The sequence below is a fragment of the Opisthocomus hoazin genome, chromosome 10 (assembly GCF_030867145.1).
Source record: "Opisthocomus hoazin isolate bOpiHoa1 chromosome 10, bOpiHoa1.hap1, whole genome shotgun sequence".
In the NCBI taxonomy this organism is placed as follows: domain Eukaryota; kingdom Metazoa; phylum Chordata; class Aves; order Opisthocomiformes; family Opisthocomidae; genus Opisthocomus; species Opisthocomus hoazin.
Genome location: NC_134423.1, coordinates 14,152,325 through 14,173,542, shown reverse-complemented (window position 1 = coordinate 14,173,542; position 21,218 = coordinate 14,152,325). Strand labels below are relative to the sequence as shown.

Below are 21,218 nucleotides of genomic sequence, written 5' to 3'. Positions count from 1 at the left end.
ATAAAGCTGACTGATTGAAGTTTTAAATCATTTTCTTGCCTCCTGTAAGTGGGTCTCGGTCACCTGGAGACTTGCGGCGCAGTGCTGCCCTTGCTCCAGTTACAGAGTATTTGCAACAGCCCACTGGGAAATGGGTTAAACAGGAGTGAGCTTCCGCTGCACTGGTGACGCACGTGGGGTGGGGTGGGGTGGGGTACAGACCTGAGCCCAGGCACAGCCCCTCAGACTGTGTCCTGCCAGCCTCAGCACCCCCAGCAACGTCCCCGTGGTGGCAACGCCACGCAGCAGGACCTGGCATGGGAACAAATTACAGCCAAGGATCTGAAGAAGGAATAGTTTCAGCCCTTGGGGTGTTAAACAGCCCCCCCAAGACCACGGGAGTGGCCAGCAGGCCCCCATCCATGCCAGTGGGGGCCCCCAGGATGGGAGTTGGGGGCTAGGCTCAGCAAGAAGAGCTGGGCAGCCCTCCCCTCCCCACCACCACGCACCCTTCAGCAAGGCACATTTTAGCAATTCTCGGACAGTCTCCACTAACACCACGTCTGATTACGAGGCGAGGCTCCCAGGTAGCTTCTACCTGCTCAGGCTGACACATGAACAACGCAGTTTGCTCCGAGCAGGACTTTGATCGCTTCTCTTTCTGGCTACAGGAAGTTTCCCTGGGTTACATCTTAGCCCCATAAAACACAGCACAGACTTGCAGGCCCTCCGCCCAGATTAACCTACCCAACCCAGCAACAAACACAAGCTTTGATTTGCAGGCCCTTGGGTCATTTAAGGTTTCGTGGTGCTGCCAGCGCCACGCTCCCCTGCAGCCTGGTGAGACCAGCAGTGCAACAGCCCAGGAGTCTGCAATCCCCAGGGCCCAAAGTCAGACCCCTTCAGACCACCACCACCCACCCAACGTTTCAGTGGACACAGACACATCGGGTAGGCAGAATTTATTGAGCAAAGTTCAGTCCCAGCCCAAGAAAGGGACTAATCAGTACTAAAATTAACATGACTGTAATCAAAGATTAGATTTTGTTATGTGCAACCTGCTACCTTGTTAGTACCTTGTTCGTGGCTCACAAACTCAGCAGGAAGGCCTGGTATCCCTGAAAAGCTATGATTTGTTAGCAGTGGTAAAACCTTGGAGTGATGCTGTCCCCTTCTCACCTGCGCTCCCCTCCGTGCTAAAAGCGAGCTGTGCCCCCCAACAGCGGCCCCTCCTCGGGAGCCACACAAGGGCAGGGCTCCCTGCAGTCCCTGAGACAGGGCAGTTCCCCTGCAGACACCCTGCAGCCTGCCCTGCATCGCTCCTTTCTGCCCCACCGGGAGCTGCTGGGGATGGCACAGCAGATATGGTCCCCAAACTATCTACTCCAAAAAAGCCCTGGGCTTTGGGCCCGCAGTAAGCTATTGGCCAAGACCATGACGACAACGACCTGAACGTGCAGATGCTTCCCTCAGGGAAGCTGGCCAGGCTTTGTTCCACAGGCTGTTACAGCCCCCGCGCGTCACCAGGGGAAGGTGTGGCCAGAAGGCGCAGCAGGGCCGCAGGGCGATCCCGTGCCCCGGGACTGCCAGGCAGGGAGAGCTGCGGCAAGCGCAGCCCCAGGGCCGTGCTGGGGCGGGAAGGTGGAGAGCCAGCATCTCCGACCCGGCTTCACCCACGCAGCTGGTGACAGCCGCCCGCACAGACAAAGCCGCAGCCCTGCAGGCAGCTCTGCCCGCCACACGCACAGACAGCATGCTCTGCCGGAGGAGAGCCAGCTGTGCGAACCATCGTCTCTAGCCAAGCAGCAGCATTTTGATTCAAGTTATTCCCCATATTCCCTATTGGTTCTCCATTTGTAGTTACCTGTCAGTCCTCTAATGGTGTGTCCCTCAGTGCCACAAGCCCTCATCACCATTTGATTTTCCAGCTCTGTTACAAAGCAGCGCCTGCATAAGGTGACTGTGTAAACATGCAACAGCCATACATCAGCCTCCTGCGGCCTCATGCTTCGCATCTCAGGCAGGCGGTGTAACGGGGGAGAGGGCTGGGCACCGTGGCATCTTCAGGGGTTGTGGTCAGTGGGGTCACACTTCAGCATGACTTTGACCCCCTCGCCCCTCCTGGTGGTCTCGAACGCCTCAAGAGCCTTTTCCAGGGGGAAGCGGTGCGTAACCAAGGGCCTGACGTTGATTCGCTTGGATGCAAGCAGAGCAATTGCCACGGGCCACCTGCAAGGGCAATGGAGAGCAGGAGGTGAGAGCAGCCACCAGCTTGGAGCCCCAAGGTAAGAGCATGGAGAGCCTAGGTTCATTGCAGTAATGTCCCCAGCCCAGGCAGCCAAGCGGAGTTTTGCCCACAAACAACCTTCCAGAGCAGGATCCTCAGGGGAGATGGGACAAGCAAACTGCTTTGGGCTGCTGAGCTCCGAGAAGGCAGGCACTGCTACACAGACACATGGCCATGAGAGGCTGCCTAAGCGAAAATCACAGGAAACAACTACACACCCGAAGCGTCGAATGAACAACGACACTGCGCGCCGCTCTCCTCCTGCCCTGCCTCCTTGCCTGCAGGCTGATCCCTGCGGAGCTCAAACTCACCGACTCGGTGCAGGAAGAAGAAAGGAAAAGCCTCTCATCAGCTTCCAACCTCTGCTTTGGTGGAGATTCGTGCAATTTGGTTGCCTTGCCGCTCCATTTGAGTGGGCCAAATTAGAGTGATGGGGATACAAAGGGATGCAGCAGCTAATCTAATTCCCAGACCAAATCCTTAAAGATTTCTCTCATTTTAAGGAGCTTGACTATGTCTCATAAATCCTTCCTGGAAAACAACCTCTACAAAGCACAGATTCCTGCTCTGCTAGGAAGAAACTACAGCTCTGAACACAGCAGAAACCAGGCTGCAAGCGTGCAATGCTGGGTCTCACGGCCTGCCCAAGGTGAACAAGACCAAAGAGAGAACAGCTGAGCTTTTCCTGCCTTCGGGGCAAGGCCAGCTCTCAGTAGACTCAGAGACCTGCCTGTCCACAAACCGTGCAGTCCAGCTCTCCTTAGAGAGCACATACACCTTCAAACTGGCTCCAGACATATCTTCAGCTCCACCAAAATGACGAAAACTAAACAACGCTCTTGCTCACCCAAGCATTTGCTGATCTCTGATACAAATGACGATGTGAATTCCTTCCATGATGAGCGAGGAGAGCAGAGCTGGGCACCACCAGCAAGGCTGGGTATTCACAGCTTGACACAGGATCTGGCGCTCAGGATTTTGACTCTTTGCCCAGAATTAAGATTCCCCGTATCACTTGCCTCAAAATTGGCAACGTAACAGTTAGGAAGGTGGATGCCAGGAGGCAGCCAGCCTTTCACAAAGCAGTGCGGGGCATCAGCGCCAGGCCAAGCTGCTGCCAAGAGATCTCCCAACCCAAAGAGTTGAAGCAGCTAAAAGCTGTGTGTTCCTCTCTGCCATGCCATGAGCCAGCACACCGGTGGACAAGCCAGTCTCTGCCAAACCACCCCTAGCACTTGGCCTTCCCTTTCTACAGGGCACGAGTTGAAGGTACAAATGTTAATTTTGATTTTTTTTTTCATTTTGGCTTGCTTGCTTACAGCAGAGTAAGGGTTTGTTGGGTCTCTTCCTTTTTTTGCACCAAATGCTGCATGAGATAGGACAGGAGGACAGCCCAACTGGGCTGCTTTGTTGTGGTCAAGTTTGCAGTGCAGGGCTCTTCCAGGAACCAAGGCAAAAAATGCCAGACATCAGCCACACTGTCTGCACTGCAGCGCCCGTATTTCAGAGTGACATGAGGTTTAACCAACTGTAAGGAAAACCAGCCTTTTCCAAGTCTTCTCTCCCTGTGGAAAGCAAGAATTTCTTAGGGACAGACATGGAGTCACATCAGCCCACCCTGCACAAGACTCACGTGTTGCAGTAGCGGAATATCCCCCGGATGTCCACCTCCCGCACAGCGGCATTCACAATGGGCACAGTGACCATCTCAGGCCCCAGCCCCACCAGCACCAAGGTCCCACCAGAACGAGTGGCCTGGAGAACAAACACATAAATATGTTGTATTTTGCAAAAACCAGTCACCAAGGTCTACGAGAAGTCTGTGAAAAATTAAAGCCACGCTTTGTGGCTGTAATGGAGTGTCCAGGGCACAGCAGAGAAACCAGGGGAGAGGCAGGATGCTGTCAGGAGCCCATAAGCATGAAACACACAATAAACAAGGCTTAAAAAGCAATCTTTCAAAAATCCCTGAAGGATTTGGGGATCTAAATCTTATTCTGAAAAATGACCGGCACTTAGGAGTACGAAACGGACTTTCAGATTTCAGCGGGAGATATTTAAAACTAAGAGCCTGATGCTCCACTGGAATTTCTCTTTCTGCAGCTTGTCCCATTTGTCTCCTGTCCTTTCATTGTGAAACTCTGCACTACCTTCTCCACGTCCTCCCATTAGGCAGTTCCTGACAGCAAAACATCCCCTCTTTAACTGCTTTCTTCACCTGCTGGAATCAATTTTCTTAAGTATTCTCCTTATTTGGACATAACTTCAATTTAATGAAAGCTGCTGCCCTACTTGCACCAGCTGCCTGACACGGCTGCGTAGCCATGCCTGGGTTTTGGGGTCTTACTGTAGCCTCTTTGATAAGTGGTACAGCAGCTGAGCATCAAAGCAGACAGTTCTCTCCACGCTGCCTGCAAAGACATCTTTAATCGTCTCTCTTAGCTGTCTAACGAGCACCTTGTCTCCCCCATACCAAGTGTGCTGAAACTAAGCGCTATGGGAGTGAAATAACGGTCATTCACTACAGCGTCCCAGAAAGAGGAAAACAAATGGCAGCACTGCTCTAGCCGGGGACAAGTGGTACTCACGTAAATGCCAGCCTGGATGCAGGCTTGCACTCCCGTACACTCCACAGTTATCTCAGGCATGCAGCCAAGCAGACTTTCCACCTTGGAGGCCACCTCCTGCGGGGTCTCATTCGTCACCTGAATGGTGAAATCTGCCCCCACCTCCTGGGCTTTTTGCAGGCGAGAGGCAGATAAATCTGGGCAAAGACAAAACAAGTCAAGAACTGGAGCATTATGTGAAGCAGAAAGCGAGAAAGAACGTGAGCCTGCAATCTGCTTCCTACCCCCATCTGACATCTTGGCAGAGCCACCTTGTTTGTTTTCTCTCTCAGAAGAGAAGACAGCATTTGTTATGTGGCAGGACAAGATGGGAAACTGCAGCCTGCTAGAACCTCTCAAGAATTTATGTAGACCACCCAGACCAAAGGGCTTCCCACCCTTGATGCAAGCACGCCACCACCAAGGAGCCCTGATGCAAGCACACTCGTCTGGGCGCTGAACATGTGTGCACAGGGCAGCACACAAACCAGGAGAGGAAAGGGTCTACATTCCCTCCCTCAAATTCACACAGCCTTCAATCAGGAGGAATAGAGGAGACCTGCTCACTTTTCTGGGCAGGCAGAGAAAGATGAGCGATGAGGACAATTTAAAGACACAGGAGATGGCTTTCCAGCTGCAGACGGGAGTGTGCTTCACAGAGACTAAACCATAAACGCACAGATGAAATACGCATCATGCAAAGCAATGTCCGAGTGAAGGAACAGCTGCCACCCCTAGACTCAAGGAGTGTCTTCTAAGACAATCAGTTCGTAGACCTCCCAGTTTCTCTTTGGTACCACAGGAACACTGAGAGTGTGCCAAGACAAACCAGAAGGCCAGGCTTAACTCCAAAAGGCATGCACATCGATGCTGCAAGCAGGAACCACCGCAGGAACAGCCATAGGCAAGCACTGGTGTGTGGCTGTCCCGAGACTGCAGAGCGGAGGAACCGCAGTGCAAAGGCAAAGGGCAGCAGGAGGGCAGGACAGACAGGGCAGCATTGAGCTGTTTGAACAGCGCGGCTGTGTCCTGCCAAAGCTGCCACTCTCTAAGACTGTCCACTGCCAGTGTCTCTCTAACAGAGAGGTGTCTTTTCATGAAGCAGCTTCACTAATTCACACAGGACCTTAAGCTATTAGTGAAAAAGAACTGTAAAAAACCAAGTTATATACATACTCAGCAAGGTAACCCAGGTAGAAGCCTACACTGAGGCAAAAAAAAACCCCACTTCCTTTTGCATTTTCCTTCCCTGGCTCTCCAGATTATTTGCTATTGCTCACAGCCTCAAGGATACCTCTCAAAGGGCACTAGGCAAGATGCAAGGTTGCTCTGACCTTACTCCCTGATGGCCCAGAAATCACCTGGCTATGAACAAACACCAGATGAGAGCAGATCACGAGCTTTCTGAGGGCTTCCTCGATGAACCATCAGCAGATGCTTTCAGCTGAGCAAACTGCAGAATGCATTAGTTGTCAATACAAAGTGCATCCCTGCTGCTACAGACCTCTCCCGTCCTTCTGCCCTCCTTGTAACAGCACTGGAGGTTGCTGAGCATCTCAGGCAGTTTCTGTCACAGATGAATGTGCAGGCAAAGCCCGTAAAAAAAAAAAGAGAGTAGATCTGGTAACATGGTGGACCTCAGGTACCCCACTAACACAGAGCAACAAATCTGGTGATGATAAATGCCTGTGAGAGCATGGCTGTACTCTGGTTCTCTGTCCAGAGTGATCTCCACAGCACTATAAGTATCTTTTGCAGATCCACAAAATGGTTTGTACCATGGAGCGAGCTGCCCTGGCAGGCAGCCACAGTTTGTCTCTTATATTCGACATCGCTTGGAAGTAAGCCACCCAGCCCTCCCCAGGCACCACTGGTGACCAGGACATCTCTGGAGATAAGGAGGTGGACAGCAGAGAAGAATGGCATTTCCCAGGCAGAAACAACTTCTTTGCCTTGCACTGAAGCAGTGCTCTACAGGGGCCTGTGTGCTGGCACCGGAAAATACGTCTGGATCAAAGGCGGAAACTGAGCTGTAACAGCCAAGATTTCCTAGACCCAAAACTGCAGGGTGAGCAATGTCTCCTGCCAGAGGTCCTAGGCCTGAAGATTTGGAAAATGATGCCTTTTCCAGGGACACGCTCCTCTCCAGGACATACAGCACACTCATCCACCACAAAGAGGAAAATACACCTTTCACCAGGGCACAGTCTTCAGTGCAGTCAGAGATGGGGGGGGGGGAAATATCAAGGGAAAAGAGAAGGAGGAGAAGGCCACTGCTCTGACACAAGCTGCTCTGACTGAGCCCCAGCGCTGGGAGGAAGCCAGGGCAGAGGACCTGCCCTGCCCATTACACAGCAAATGTGACGTTGCTTACCAGGAGGGGAGGCGATCAACATGCCCACACCGGCAGCAGCAGGGCTTGGAGTGCTGGGTGCAGGCACACCCACTGAGATGAGCACCCACGAGATCTGTGGAGGGAGTTTCAAGAAGGGATAACAAAGGGTAACAAAGTGCAGACGAAGGAGGAAAAACCAAGGCTGAAAGGTAAGGGCAGCATGACCCTAGAAGCCCTGACGTGGGCTCTCGTCCCTGTGCCTGCAGCAGGCATTAGTCATGTCTGCCCCTCCCAAGCTCTGAGCGCTGGGCCTCGGGCTGCATGTATGGTCATGCCTGACCCTCTGCTAGCTGAGCTGCACTCGGAGACCTCCCACGCAGCACGAGCAAGGGCACGGGCATTTCTGAGGCACCTGAAGTGCCAAGAAACACTTCTGCCTGGCATGGCTGGTGTCTCAGTGTATGGATGAGTGGGGCTCAACCACGCTCCCCGTGAAGCAAAAAAACCCCCACACCTTTGCTATAGTCAGCCTCCGGTCTGCTGACCTGCTCGGGGAGGAAGCCCTTGGGGCGGAGAGGCACACTGGATGCAGCAGTAATACCATCAGACCCACGTGTGATAACATCTTGATACCCCTGGCCTCAGTGAATTACTGCTAAGCACCTACCGAAGCTGACAGATCTACAGGTTATTGAACGAGAAGGTTACCGTATTGTTTATTGCTCCAGACACTTGCAAACTTTGAGAAGGACCAAGTCGTTCAGATTTTAAACTTTACTGTGGCTGAGGACCACACAAGTCCCGGGAAACCGGTCAATTATACAATTAAATGATTGCACCTTGCCTCTAGTCAGAACTTTGTTTTCACTTCCTGGCCACTGGAGCTAATTAAAGTTTTGACTACTAGACTAAGAATAGCCCATTCTTGTACCTCTGCTTCCACAGAAGTTATCAAATTACACTTAAGCTTCTCATGACGGTTTATGAGCCAGCTTAACAGACAAACACTCCTGAAGCTCTCACACTTTCTACACTGGTCTTTCACAAAGCAGTGAACTCTGTCCAGTTACTCATCTTCCCTGACTTTGACTTCCAGGGTTTCTGAAGGCACCGGCACCCAGGACTTCAGCTTTAGACATCAGATTTAGATAGTTTCCCATAAGTAGGAATTACTAAGTGTACCTTTAGTGACAGAGTAAGGCAAGCCAGCCCAACACTGCCATACAAATACTCAAACTGTCACTTCATTTGCAGGGGAATAAGGCTGCTTTTACATGCATCTGAAGAGAAAAACAGTTTTTCAGAGCAACAGCAATGTCCACAGAAAGGCAGAAGGACAGGAGAAGGCTGCCCACAAATATCAATCACACCCATTCAGGAGCAGAGTGGAGAAAGCCGTAGACCTTAGGGAAGAGTAGATGAGGACTCATGAAACAAACCTTCTGCACCCAACTGCAGTCCACCAAACCCATCAAGCCCGCCTCCAAAAGGGATAACACTAGTCTGCTGGGAATAAAGCACTTCAGGGAGAAAAGCAAAGGTTATCAGAAGCACCAATACCTTTTATCAGGCAAGCTGCCGTATCTGGGAGGAAAGGCAAGCTTTAGCACACACAAGCCTTCAGAAGGGTAGGGCTGAGCACCGGTCTCTAACTACAGTGCCAGCCGCTCTCCAGGAGTCCCAGAGCAGGGACCCGACCAATCGGCAGAGACATAACCTTCCAAATCCGTTGCCTCCAGATGTGCCAAAGACACTCACTGCAGAAGCTGCAGGAGCTGAGCTCTCCCCAGGTCATGAAAAAGCTCTTCCAAATATTTCTATATTTGTGTGAGGCTTGTCAAAACAAACACAAACATTTAAAGCCTTAAGTGCTGTGCAGACAAAGCTCTTCTCGGACAAACACATCATAAAAACTCCAGGCAATGAATTCAAAGAATCTGGCAGCAAAGCACAAGAGGGCCTTTGGGACAAACAGTCACCTCACAGGTGTTGGCTCCCAAAGCTGATGCAAAGAGCAGTTCCTTGAGAAGGGAGCAAAGTCTGCAGCAGCAACGAGCCAAACTAAACCCATTCCTCAGCTCATGTCACATACAAATATTTGACTAAGGACAGCATCTCCATGGGTGTCTCTGAGCATCTGAGCCAAGCACCTCTCGGGTGGGAGATGTCTACAAGTCAGAATCACTACCTAGGCCAAGGCATAAAGACAAGCAGGGGTTAATTCCATGTAGCCGAGCTTGCTGACCCTACAAACCAGGCACCAAGAACTTCCTATGGCCACCTGGAGCCCTATGGCACATGTTATTCAGACCTGCTTGCCAAAGGTCCCCAGGAGCAGTCTACAGGCAGGAGCAACAGCAGCTCCCAGCGATACAGGGAAGAATACACCCAGGCAGGAGCGGGGATGGGGCAGCAGGCTGAATCAGCTGCCTCAGCCCCACCAACCCCTGCCAGCTCACCCAAACCCTTCCCCACCCAAGGACTGGGTCACCCACCAGCCCCTGCACCAGCTCAGCTCAGCAGCAAGGTTCCTCATGCATGATTCAAGAGGCAGAGCTGCTTTTCCTGCTATAGCAATCATCCTCCTCAGATGACAACACTTTGCAAAATCTGAGACCTGGACTGATCACGCCCACCAAGGACACACACCTGCAGGGTGGGGCCAGCAGAGAAAAAAATGCCCTGGATTCAGCATTTAGAGAGGATAAGGATTTAGAGAGGAAAAGGCAATAATCTGCCTTAGGTTTTGACACAAGCCACTACTGAAGGATGCTTCCGCAAAGACAAGGGGGTGGGACCTGAATTCTATCTCTCCACCCGAGGACGGAAACACAGTAACAGAGAGGTCAAAAATACACCTGGCCTGAAGTGTGGGGGGTGGAGTAACAGCCTTCTGAAAGGTCTGCTGGGCTTTGGCCCAAAACCACTGCTGCAACCTGTGCTTGTTGTCTAGTTGTACCTGCAACCGCTCTTCCTAGCCACCACAGCTCAGAAGGATCAAAGAGTAGTGGAAACACCACTTCCAGGCCCTGTCCAAACCCCAGGTGGAAACTTCAACCAGGGAACCTCCTGAGGCTACTCCAGCTCTCACTTCTTCTGGGCAAGCTACACAGAGAAGAGCCTGACCTTTCAGGAGAGGTGGAGGGAGCTGGGCTGGGTTAGCACGGCAAAGAGAAGGGGGACTGAACAGCTTTCTGCAACAACCAGAAGGGCAGCTGCAAAGACAATGGAGACTTCTTTCAGCTTCTTCATTAGGAGGCAGTGCAATTCTGCAGTAGGTACTCAGGAAGAGGTGATCTCCATCCTCAGTGGTTTTCCAGGGGCAGCCAGACAAAACCACGGCTGCAAGCGGCAGGGGGCCAGAAACCTCCAGCACACAGTTACGCAAGGAAGGCCCATTTCTGAAACACAGGGACCCTGAAAAGGCCACTTCAGTCATTGCAGATAATCAGTAGAAAATGAACCCCACAGCAGGACAGCAGAAGGAAGGGCAGCAAAAGAGAACTAGAGAGGGACAATGTGGCTGCACACAGAAGGGACTGTGAAAACATGTGTCCAGGTCCTCACCTAGCACTACAAAAGAAAGGAAAAAAACCTGCTCAGAGACAACCTCCAAGAACAGCTCCCAACAGGGTATAAAGTATGCTGTGTTGCCTGATCTGCATGCCTAGGTGAAGAGTAGAAGCAGATATAATCAAGGTCTATAAGAAATACGGGGAAGACAAAACCTGATCCTCAAGGTTTGATCTATGAGCCAAAGGCAAAAAACAAAGTTGAGGTCAGAAGAGCTCAAAACAGAATTAAAAAAAAGAAGTCAGTGATCACAGGCACTAAGAGCAAGTGAAGTTTCTGTAACTCAGAGCTTTGTCATACAGACACATTGCCTCATCCCAAAAGACCTGTTCAAAGTCTGAAAAAGGTCTCTAGGCTTGATCCAAGGACCACTCCTTAGCCTTTGGTTTATTCTCCTTCAAGCACTGTAGCTACTCCACCCACACAGCTTGTCTGTGCTAGGAAGCAGAAGCTATTACCCTGGTCTGCTAACCTAGCAGAGTGCAAAAATCAAAGCCTTGTCCTCAGGAATGAGGTGTTCATTAGGATTCCCTCCAGACAGGCACGCTGCTACTCCATTCACGAACAGCCCCATTGTGCTTGGGCTGCCTTCCTCAGCAGTTACCTTGAAAGAATACGCGGAACTAGTCAAAGTGTTGTTTTGTGGTAAACAAGCACACTCTTAAGGGTTACAAGGACTTACCCGTAATTACCACAGCAGCTGCGCCCATCATCTTAGCAACAAGCACGTTAACAAGGCCAATTGGTCCTGGGTACGAAGTGGAGAAAGAGAACATATACAACTGACAGACAGCACCAGCACAGGGTCTGAATATGCCCAGAGCTCAGCATGTTCCTAGGCTAATGAAGGCTCCGACTGTGTTTACAGATGGGCAGCTCTAGGATCACAGCATCACCACAATCCCAGGGCAGAGAGACCAGCTGCTGAGAGCAGCTATTGCTACATGAGGGTCTCAGCAAGTAAAACACCACCCGTTCCTCTGCTCCCTCGAGCTGGTAGGCTCAGAACGCCCAGACACTACACTTCGCATTTAGGATGCTCAAAATGCAGCAGCGTGGTGCAGCATGGCCAAGGACAGCCTCACGGTCCCCCTTGGCATCCCTGTAACTCTGCCAGGATGCACGCTGACAGCAGAGCCTCGAAGCACAGCATGCACCCTGTCCACCTCCCTCCATGCCGAGGCACGCAGAGAACCCAAGGACCGCGTATGTTCACCCTACCAGAGCCAGAAACAAAGACTTTGCTTCCCAGAGTGACTCCTGCCCTTCTGCAGGCGTGGATTCCCACGGAAAGGGGCTCAATAAGGGCTCCTTCTTCAAAGGTGACATTATCTGGAAGCCTGCAAGAACCAGACACAAGGAGCAGTCACCAATAAGGTTTATGAGGGTGATGAGGAAAGCCATGACACTCGAAGACCAAACATCGGTCTAAATCAGTGGCAAAATACACTCTCACCCTTGGTCTGAGAAATTCGTGGCTGGAAGGCGTTTGCAGAGGTTATATCGTCTCCTTCCCTCCTTTGAAGCAGCATCAAGTACACCTAAACCATGTATTAGTGACATTTGCCTAAGCACCGAACACAGGGATCCACAAACTCCCCCACATCATCTCTCCAGTACTTGGCAAGTCAACCCTAAATCTCTTTTGCTGCTCATCCCCTTTGGAATAAACCCCACAGCTGCGTATACACCACTTCGACAGCTGTCCTATGGCTGAGCCCCATCACTGAGCTCCCAGATCCCTCATCTGTGATGAATCATTCAGCTCCAGACTTTCAGAAAACATCTTGCTGCCAGTGGTGATGCCACATAGAGCACAGGCAGCCAGACCCAGGTCTCGCCATCACGCCCTGTACGTCCTCCTGTGATGTACCAAGTGTTTCAACCAGTGGACTGGTGCCAGCATGCACCCTCCCAGCAGTCAGGTCAAATGTGTACAGTGGGTATGAAACACCTTTTAGACAGAAACAGCACCATAATGCAGCTCGTGTAAGTGATGGAAAAAAGCAGAGGGGGCTGAAACCCTTCTGAACTGCTGACAGAAATAACCCCCAGTCCCGCAATGCAGCCCTCCGGAAAGCCGCCAGCATGGGCTCTCACACAGCAAGTGCCGGGAGCTGTGACTGCGAGGACAGGCCTGGGAAGCTGGAGGTCAGATCTTAGCCAAGCCAACACCAAGCCAAAGTAACGGAAACGACAGTTGTGGGAAGGCAGCTGTAAGATGAAGGGTAAACCAGTAGTGACATCCCAGGAAACATGCAAGAAATGTTTGTTTCTGTCTAGCGCCAGAGGGGATAAACTACAGCTGCCTGACAAAGCCTTTGCAAAGTGACTGCCATCCAAGCCTTGTACATGTTTTTTATGGATCAGAAAGCAATAAAACCTGTTGTGTTCAAGCAGAGAATGCTCACTGTGATACTCAAAAGGGTCAAGAGGAGATTGCTTCAGCTAATCCCCCAGTGAGTAGATACTTCTCTGCAGAGGGAGCCCAGACTAACTTGTAGCAGTAGCTGGCACTGTGCTTGTAGTAGCGGCACAAGTTCCCATCATCGGGAGGCGTTGCACAGAAGAAGATGGTTGGAGACAGGTTATAGCGTCCAGTTTTGCAGAACTCATCCATTTCTCTTGGGACTCCAGGCTCAATGGCCACTCGATCACCTGCCAGGGTGAAAGCAGACTGTGTTACCTGGGAAGAAGGTAAGCACACAGGTATGAGCAGCACTGGACAACCACAGAAGACAGCATGAAACCCTGGCACCAGATAAGCCTGAGGGACATATGCTAACTGAGAACAATCATGCTGCATGCACCAAGCAAGTTCCTAACAGTTCCTTCATCAAGATCTTCACAGTTACTCAAAAAGAGCCGGTGTTTCCGAGGCACAGACACAGAGCAGACGGAAGCTCAGTCACACACAAACCTCTCTCCAGCTGCCCTGCACTAAACCTTAGCAGATGAAAAGGCAGCCCTCACCCCAGGAAATCGCATGGTGCTAAGATTTTTTTCACAATCTGTAGCAACTGGAAGAGGAAATAATTAGGACAAAGCAGGTGAGCTCTTCTGGCCACCATGCTGCCAGCTGGGGAGCTCATGGTGCAAAAGTGCACCCAGGAGTCAGGCAGGACTTATCGGGGAACAGAGACATCTTGATGCTGCGATGGTGTAGCCCAGGCTGCTGGAAGGACACTTGCTGCAGGACAAAGAGTAATTATTTAATGGCAATCACAAGGCAGGATGGACTAAAGACAACAACTGTGTGACCACAATACAACTTGCAAGTACACAAGGGACACAAGACAGGCCCTTATTATTCAGCAGAGGAAGCCAATCGATGCCATATCTCCCAGCGAAGCTCTCCACCAACAGGCTTTCAGACACAGTGACAAGCAGGAAGTAAAGACCCATCTAGTCCACTACACCACCTGTGATATGGCCAACGGGGGATGTCTGGAGGTGAGAGGAGCAGGACAAGCACATCCTGAATGTCCTCCCAGCCTCCCATTATATTCAGCTGTGGGGCCTCCCAAGCTGCATGTGGTTTCTTTGTATTTAGTAACCCTCGACAATTTCTCCTCCACCTTCCACCACGTAAACTTTTAGCATCCACGGCATCCTTTGCCAAAGAGACCTGCATGTCTACTACATCTTAGGTGAATGCTGCACCTGGCTCCCACTGTCCCTCGCTCTTGTATTGGAGGAACCAGAGAACATGCAATCTTTATGTGCCCTCTCCCTGCCCTCCAGGAGTCTTCAGACCTGTGTTACACATCCTTGAGTTGTCTCTCCAACTCCTAGCTCGAGTTCCTAGCTTAGTCATTCATCAGAGAGATGCTGCTCCACATCTCGTCATCTCCTCGTCCTCCTCTGAAACTCTCTCACTTCTTTTCTAACCCTTTGGAAAGGAGATCAGAACTGCATGCAGAACTCCAGATGCGCAGTGATGTTCTCTGATTGAGCCTCTGTCCCTTTCCTAACACAAATTTGCATTTTTCACCATTACTGAGCCAACGTTCCCATGCACTTGTGTCAGAGCCAAAGGTCTCACTCTTCAGCAGTGATGGCCAGCCCATCATTTTAGATATACAGCTGGTTTTGTTTCTTCTGCTGTGGACAATACTTTATGTTTATCTGCATTGAATTTCATCTGCATCTTATTGCCCAGGCACCTTCTAAGGTCTCTCTTGCCAGCTATCCTGTGTCCTCTCCATCCTGCCTAAGTTGCTATCATCTGCAAACTTTGCAAAACTCACTGCTCAGCCCATTTGCTAGGGCATTCATGAGCACAGCAAACTGTAGAGGTCACACCAAGGGCCTGATACAGTTGCTCCAGTGATCTCTCTCCAATGCAGGAGGCCATTTGCTCCTTCAAGAACACATAGAGCAAAGTATTATTAACAGCAGGCTGTTGGCAAGAGCAACGTACGTGGTTTCTGAAGCTTTACCTAGCTTCTTCAAAAGGCATCTTGTACCAGCATCTGCATGATAATAGTCAGACCAGCTCAAGATACCCAGCATAGAGCATACCTAAGAAATACCATGAACTACAGCAGCCAAGGTGTGCGATTAATAGCATCACAGTGACACTCTGAAGGAGAAGGTCACACTGTGAAATTCACAGCTCAGAACATCAGATAAATTTACCTAACAGAAAAGCACAACCTGTTACCAGCACATTCTCAGGAACTGATTAGCAGGAAAACAAATAAAAAGACAGTTTTGGTTCCAATTACCTGGTTTCAGATGAGTCACTCCTGATCCCACTTTGACAACAGTCCCAGAAGCTTCATGCCCCAACACCATAGGGTCCTTCACGACAAAATCCCCAATTCGACCATGCTGCCAGTAGTGAACGTCGGACCCACAGATCCCAACAGAATGCATTCGCAGGAGGACCTCTGACAGAAAACAAAGAAAAGCTCCTTGTAGAAAAACTTACCTTCTCAGGCACTGGGAGAGTGACACATGTGATGTCCCTGTGCCCCACAACAAAGGCCAAGCCAGCATCAAAACATCCGAATTCACTAGCATTAAATAAATGTACTGGAACAGCATGTGCACTCGTTAGGATGGATGGCATGTTCATGAGACACCTGCTGAAATACAAACCTACACAAGGATTTACAAATCAGGAGAGCTTAAAATATGGTAAGACCCCTATCAACGAAAGCTAATGCAACCCAAGAGGGGCTTGACTATTCCTGGAGCAAGAATAAAAGAGCAAGTCCATTTAATTTTTCTTTCTCCCTAAGCTATGATTTCAGCCCTGGAGAGTTAGTGAATCAAATTTCTATCAGCCCATATGCCTAGCCTATTTAGTCCCGCAATAGGATCATCTGACATGTCCCAAGAGCTGTTTAATGTGAAATACATGAAGTGATGAAACAGGAAGGAAAAAAAGCCAGATAAAGGGGCGTATCTGTCACTGCTCCAGCTCTTCCTTTTACGTGGAAATGTAGCATTATCTGTTTCAGCCACACATTCTTTTTTTGGATTCTTCTAAACTTTCTCAGAAATATTTTATCTCTTTATAATATCAAGGAGTGACAAAAGAGAACGAGAAAAGAAATAGATGAGCAAAGAAAACAGACAGAAGCAGTCATCTCTAGACCTACCATTGGGACCTGGTTCCGGGATTGGACGGTTTTCCTATGGACAAAAAGAAAAAAAAAAAAAAGCATTCAGCTGCTTGTGCATAGCCATGGGAATACCTCGTGGGAAGTCAGCCCAGGTTAGCTCAAGTAAATCCGCAAGCAGATTGGGTTTTTGGTTCTGTCTACTCAATAAGACATTGCTGTGCAACAAGGAGGGATATAAACGTGCAGTCCACACTTCCTCCCTAAGCTCATCTCGCTCTGCTTGCACAGTGGAGTAACAAGGGCACCCGTTATGAGTGAGCACACAGCCAGCTTGTAAAACCACTCTCCAAATTATTTTGCAGTAATTTCCCCTTTCCTGCCCAGATAAGAGCCACACACTAAACTTTCCTGCCCTGGAACAGTCTCAAGTTTTGGCTGAATCCTTCATCCCACTGACTGACAAAAAAATTCACCTTCTGTAACCAGGAAGATTCTGAACCACCTGTTTCTATAAAGGGTTAATACTGCAGTGTTTATATTATTATTATAAAAAATAGGAAATATTTTTACTACATAATAATAACCTAATGTATAAATCAATTGTAAACATTACTGTAAATCACATTAAAAGCCACAGCCTCTTGTAACTGGCACGGCACCTCTTTATGGGATGAATGATAAACCCAGAATCACAGAAGTAGTCACTTGGCCCCCAGTCACCCTCCCACCCAAAAGGTCTGCAGGTCTTTTGCCTTCACTGAACTCCCTCAGCTGCCTCAAAAGACAAAGGAAGAACTTTGCTGGGTTTTACAGCACCAAGACAGTACAATACCCACCTAGCACCCACCCTAGGATCATGTCTCTAAGAAAAGCCCCACCAGAGTAGTTTGTGCTGACAATGGACTCTTCATAATCCATGTGCTGCTCAAATTTTCAGGCATCTTAGACCCCTGTACCCACAGTTCAAAATTGGGCACAAGACCTTTGAGCAGACCTCCTATTCACAGTTTCTCGTCAAAAATTTGGTGTATATATATGAATGAGCCCATGGTCAGTTACCTCTCCTGGCAAGAGCATCTTCAGTTTGTAAGAAAATTGATCTCTGGATTTAAGAGATGAGCAATCGCTTTATAGCAGTCCTCCATGTACTAGCCTCACCAGTTAGAAGCTGCTAGATAACAACGAACACGAGATTTTCTGCTGCCCTACTGCAGAGCAAGCGGGGTATCCCTTCCTGCTTTTGGGGAGCGCTGTTTTGCATTTTAGCTAATCAAATACATTCTCAATCCCAGCATATTCCTCAGCTTGCACTTTGTACTTCAGCAATTTAAACATCACTAAAAGAGAAATTCTGGAAACACGTTCTCAAAGTGCTGCTCTGCTAAAATACCTACGGAATAATCAGTGCTGTAAGTGGGCAGGATGGCCCAAATTCTGCTGACTGGAGTGCAAATCTAAGTACAACTCAACCTACTGAAATCTTCTAGGTTCACAACTGTATCCACATTTTTTCTATGCAAGGTGTTCGCTTTGTCCCACTAAGGACATAGCCCAGAGCATCATTTTTAAAAGAAGCTGATTTAGATGTAACCTCTTATATAGAAAATGTCCAATAAGCGTGCGATCTGGTAATACCTCAGAGGTACAGACCACCTCAGCTACCTCACAGGGACTGAAAAGAACAGCCCATGGTGAGTGATAATGCAAGCCAACTCCTAGCTGAAAATGTGTATGTGGCATTCCTCAGCCCAGAAAAAACCACTTTTTTTTCGATAACAGCTGTGTCGAAAAACAGACATCTTGGTGGAAAGCGAATCCTCCAGCCTGATTTGTAGAAAACTGGGAGTGACCAAACTGGAAGACCGCAAAGTATTTCAGGACGCGTGTTCTGCTCACTGTCCGTTGTCCGTTGAGAAGTTTAGACACAGCAACTGGTGTAACTGAGGACGTGAAGGAAATGCAGCAAAGTTTTTCTGTGAAAGGAGACATGTAAAGAGAGGATATGGTACGTGCACAAAAACCAGTAAATCCTCAACAGGCAGCAAATGGGAGCCTATGGCAATCACTTAAGACCAAGCGAAGAGTCAACAAAAATGAAGCCAACACATTCTCGCACAATGCAGGCCAGCTACTGAAGTCATGGTGACTCTCCACATGGGAAACACATCCCTAAGAATCAAGAAGTGTGTGGGAATCACAGCGAAAACGATCTCACCTAACTTTAGGTATCAATAAGGCATTTAACAACATTGGTGTTCACTGCCTAGACTCCTTACATGACCAGTGGGGCAATACAATGAGTGCCATTTACGTCACGGCAAAGCAACTTTGGAGAAGCCCAGAAGGATCACTCTCCGAGGGGCTGCCAGTAAGGCCAGGGGAGCATTGACAACCACCTCCGATGTCTCCAGCAGTACAAACACCCCAAGGAAAACTCACGCATCTGGGTGTAAGCCAGTTTAGAGACCAGTAACATAGACAGGACGGAGACAGTATCCACCCTCACAAGTCTCACACACTTTTCTGTATCACGGGGCTTTGGAAACACCTTCTTGAACTAGAGGAACCATCTCAATTCTCTCTCACTGTCACGATATGTTTCATTTCTAGTAAAAGTCAGGCTGCATGTGCTTCTAGTGAAACTGCAGTTATATCAAACGTGGCTAGGAGCCACAGGGAATTACACAAGTGAGCACTGCTTAGCCTTTAGCATGTGTCACTTCAGCTGTGCAGGAGTAGTAAAAAATCAACTGCTTCCCTGACAATCATCCCCCACATGAGCTGCTGCAGGTATCCAAAGTCTGCGAGTTCACAAGAGCCCTCCCACCAGAACCATTTCTGCAGAAAACGGCCTGTCAATGTTTGCCCATGTAAATCTTCCTTCCCCGATCTGGCCCTTGCCAAACTGGCAAACACAAATCTCCAGCAGCATCGCAACGATCCACCCCCCAGGAACATGCAAGCGCTGGCAGTCGGAGCAGACTGAAGAACCAACCGAAAATCCGGGCTCCCCTCTACAGGAGGGCACTCCAGCACGGGCACAGGTGTCACCCGGGTGGCTGCTCCCCCAGAACCTCCCTCCTGCTTCTCCCTTGGGCTCTCGCAAGCCTGATGAAGCAACACCTCAGCAACACCTCACCCTCCGTTTCTGCTTTCTGGGAACAGGCCAGTCTACTGAACAGCACCCACTCCCCGCTCCCCATCCCCTCTTCCCCCCTAAAGAGGGGTTCAGTGGCCCTTAGCCTTTGGGGCAGCCCCATGCTTTGGGCTCCCCTTGCCCCCTGGCTGGGCCGCCCCCGAGCACGGGGGCAGCCGCTGCCCTTCACCGCTCCCAGCCCGGGGCCAGTTCAGCTCACTGACCCGGCACCAGTCGGGGGGACCGGGCGGAACGGACATGTGTCGTGCGTGTCCCCCCCCGCCCCGGTGCCGGGGGCTCCGTCCCGGCGGGCTCCCGGCCCCGCGGGGAGCTGCCCGCCGGCGCTGCGGGGCAGCCCGGCCCGGCTCGGCCCGGCTCCCCCCCACCCCGCCCGGGCCGAGCTGCGGGGCCGCCCCCGCCGCCATCCGGCCCGGCCGCCGAGCGCGGCCCCGCTCCCGGCCTACCCCCCGGGCCCCGGGCCCCGCCGAGCCGCGCCGCGCAGCGGCGGCCCCGGAGCGGCCCGCTCCCCCCGGCCCGTACCAGGCGCAAGTCCCCGGCTCGGTGCACCACCACCGCCAGGTTCTGCCCCGGTGCCGCCATGGCTCGGCGCGCCGCGGCTGCGCTGGGCGCGGCCCCCGGGGTCCAAAGGCCGTCGGCGGGGCCTCCCGCAGCGGGGCCGCCCCTCTGCCCCGGCCGCCCTGCGCGCCAGGGCCGGCGCCACCCCCGCGGCACGCAGCGGGCAGCCCCGACCCCCGGCCCCAAGCCCCGGCTGCAGGCGCAGGCTCAGGCTCCGGTTCCAGGCCCAGACCCAGGTCCAGGCTCCGGCTCCAGGCCCCGGCCCCGGCCCCGGCCCCATGCCCCGGCTCCAGGCCCAGGCCCAGGCCCAGGGGCCAGGCCATGCCCCGGCAGCAGGCCCACGCCGCAGGCCCCAGGCCCGGCTAGGCCTCCCCCGCAGGGCGTCCGGAGCCCGGCAGGCCGCAGCGTTCAGCCCCCTCAGCCCCGGGAACTCCCCGCATCTCCAGCAGCGCCTGAGGAGCAGCTTCAGCTGGGGGCCCACTGGGTGCCCTCCCTGCACCCCCACCCCAGCCAGACGCAATGGTCCCGGTGTTTCAGAGCTTAACTGGGTGCCACTGGGCCCTGTTCCCGCCCATGGCGAATCCTGTGTCAGTGCGGCGCCGTGCACATTGGCTAAAACCGACCAAAACGTGGGCCCGTTGGTTTGCCTGGACGCAACCAGACATGGCATCGTTGGAATGTGGCTGTCTCAGCTGGGAGAATGGCTTGCTGGGAAAAAACTTGAGATTATGGAGATTCTGCATTTCAGGGATAAGAGATTTTCTGCCCAAGATCCTTGGCTAATGGAGTTGGCAAGTCTCAAGAAGATTATCCTCTCCAGTGCTCCCTAAGAGCAGTCTGAAGCTGAAAGCTTTCCGAGCTTGACTTCCTTGGAAAAACAGAAAGTGCAGAGGATATGTCATGCAAAGTTGCCAGTACTGGCTAAAAATAGGCTGCACTTCCAATAATATTGCTTGCTCCTACTTGCATGAGTGGGAGTATCTATGAATTTCCTTTCCTTCTTGTGAAAACCTTTCACTTTACAAGCAGACAAGGGCATTTCTTTTCTCCCTATCAGGGTCATTCCCCGTAATGCTTATCTGAGTCGGAGTCAGTGTCAAATTAGTGGCTGTGAGCTGCCCTTGTGATCCCTCTGAGGGCAGGGGAAGAA

At 51.2% G+C, this 21,218-nt stretch overlaps 1 protein-coding gene across 2 annotated transcripts; it reads right to left on the bottom strand.

Annotated features, from left to right (window-relative positions):
- Positions 1-926: 926 nt before the first annotated feature.
- On the bottom strand, positions 927-20,143 carry SORD (sorbitol dehydrogenase). 2 transcript variants are annotated; one of them, XM_075431282.1, is made up of 10 exons: positions 20,033-20,121; positions 17,992-18,329; positions 16,393-16,426; positions 15,511-15,675; positions 13,279-13,438; positions 12,002-12,120; positions 11,463-11,528; positions 4,855-5,030; positions 3,900-4,021; positions 927-2,208 (listed from the first exon to the last, which is right to left on the bottom strand). In XM_075431282.1, exons 2-10 carry the CDS (start codon positions 18,094-18,096, stop codon positions 2,043-2,045), a joined length of 1,113 nt encoding a protein of 370 aa, XP_075287397.1. In that variant the 5' UTR covers positions 18,097-18,329; positions 20,033-20,121; the 3' UTR covers positions 927-2,042. The 2 variants fall into 2 exon arrangements, with proteins under 2 accessions (XP_075287397.1, XP_075287398.1); XM_075431283.1 differs by lacking the exon at positions 17,992-18,329 and having other exon boundaries at positions 20,033-20,143.
- Positions 20,144-21,218: the final 1,075 nt, after the last annotated feature.

What these genes read in the sequence shown, in the direction of transcription:
- SORD (XM_075431282.1), bottom strand. Translation starts at nt 18,096, where the DNA reads ATGCCACATACACATTTTCAGCTAGGAGTTGGCTTGCATTATCACTCA. An exon ending in AGCTGCTGTGGTAATTACGG is followed by an intron (nt 5,031 to 11,462) that starts GTAAGTCCTTGT and finishes GTCTTTGCCCAG; the next exon opens with ATTTATCTGCCTCTCGCCTG. An exon ending in ATATTCCGCTACTGCAACAC is followed by an intron (nt 2,209 to 3,899) that starts GTGAGTCTTGTG and finishes TTGCCCTTGCAG; the next exon opens with GTGGCCCGTGGCAATTGCTC.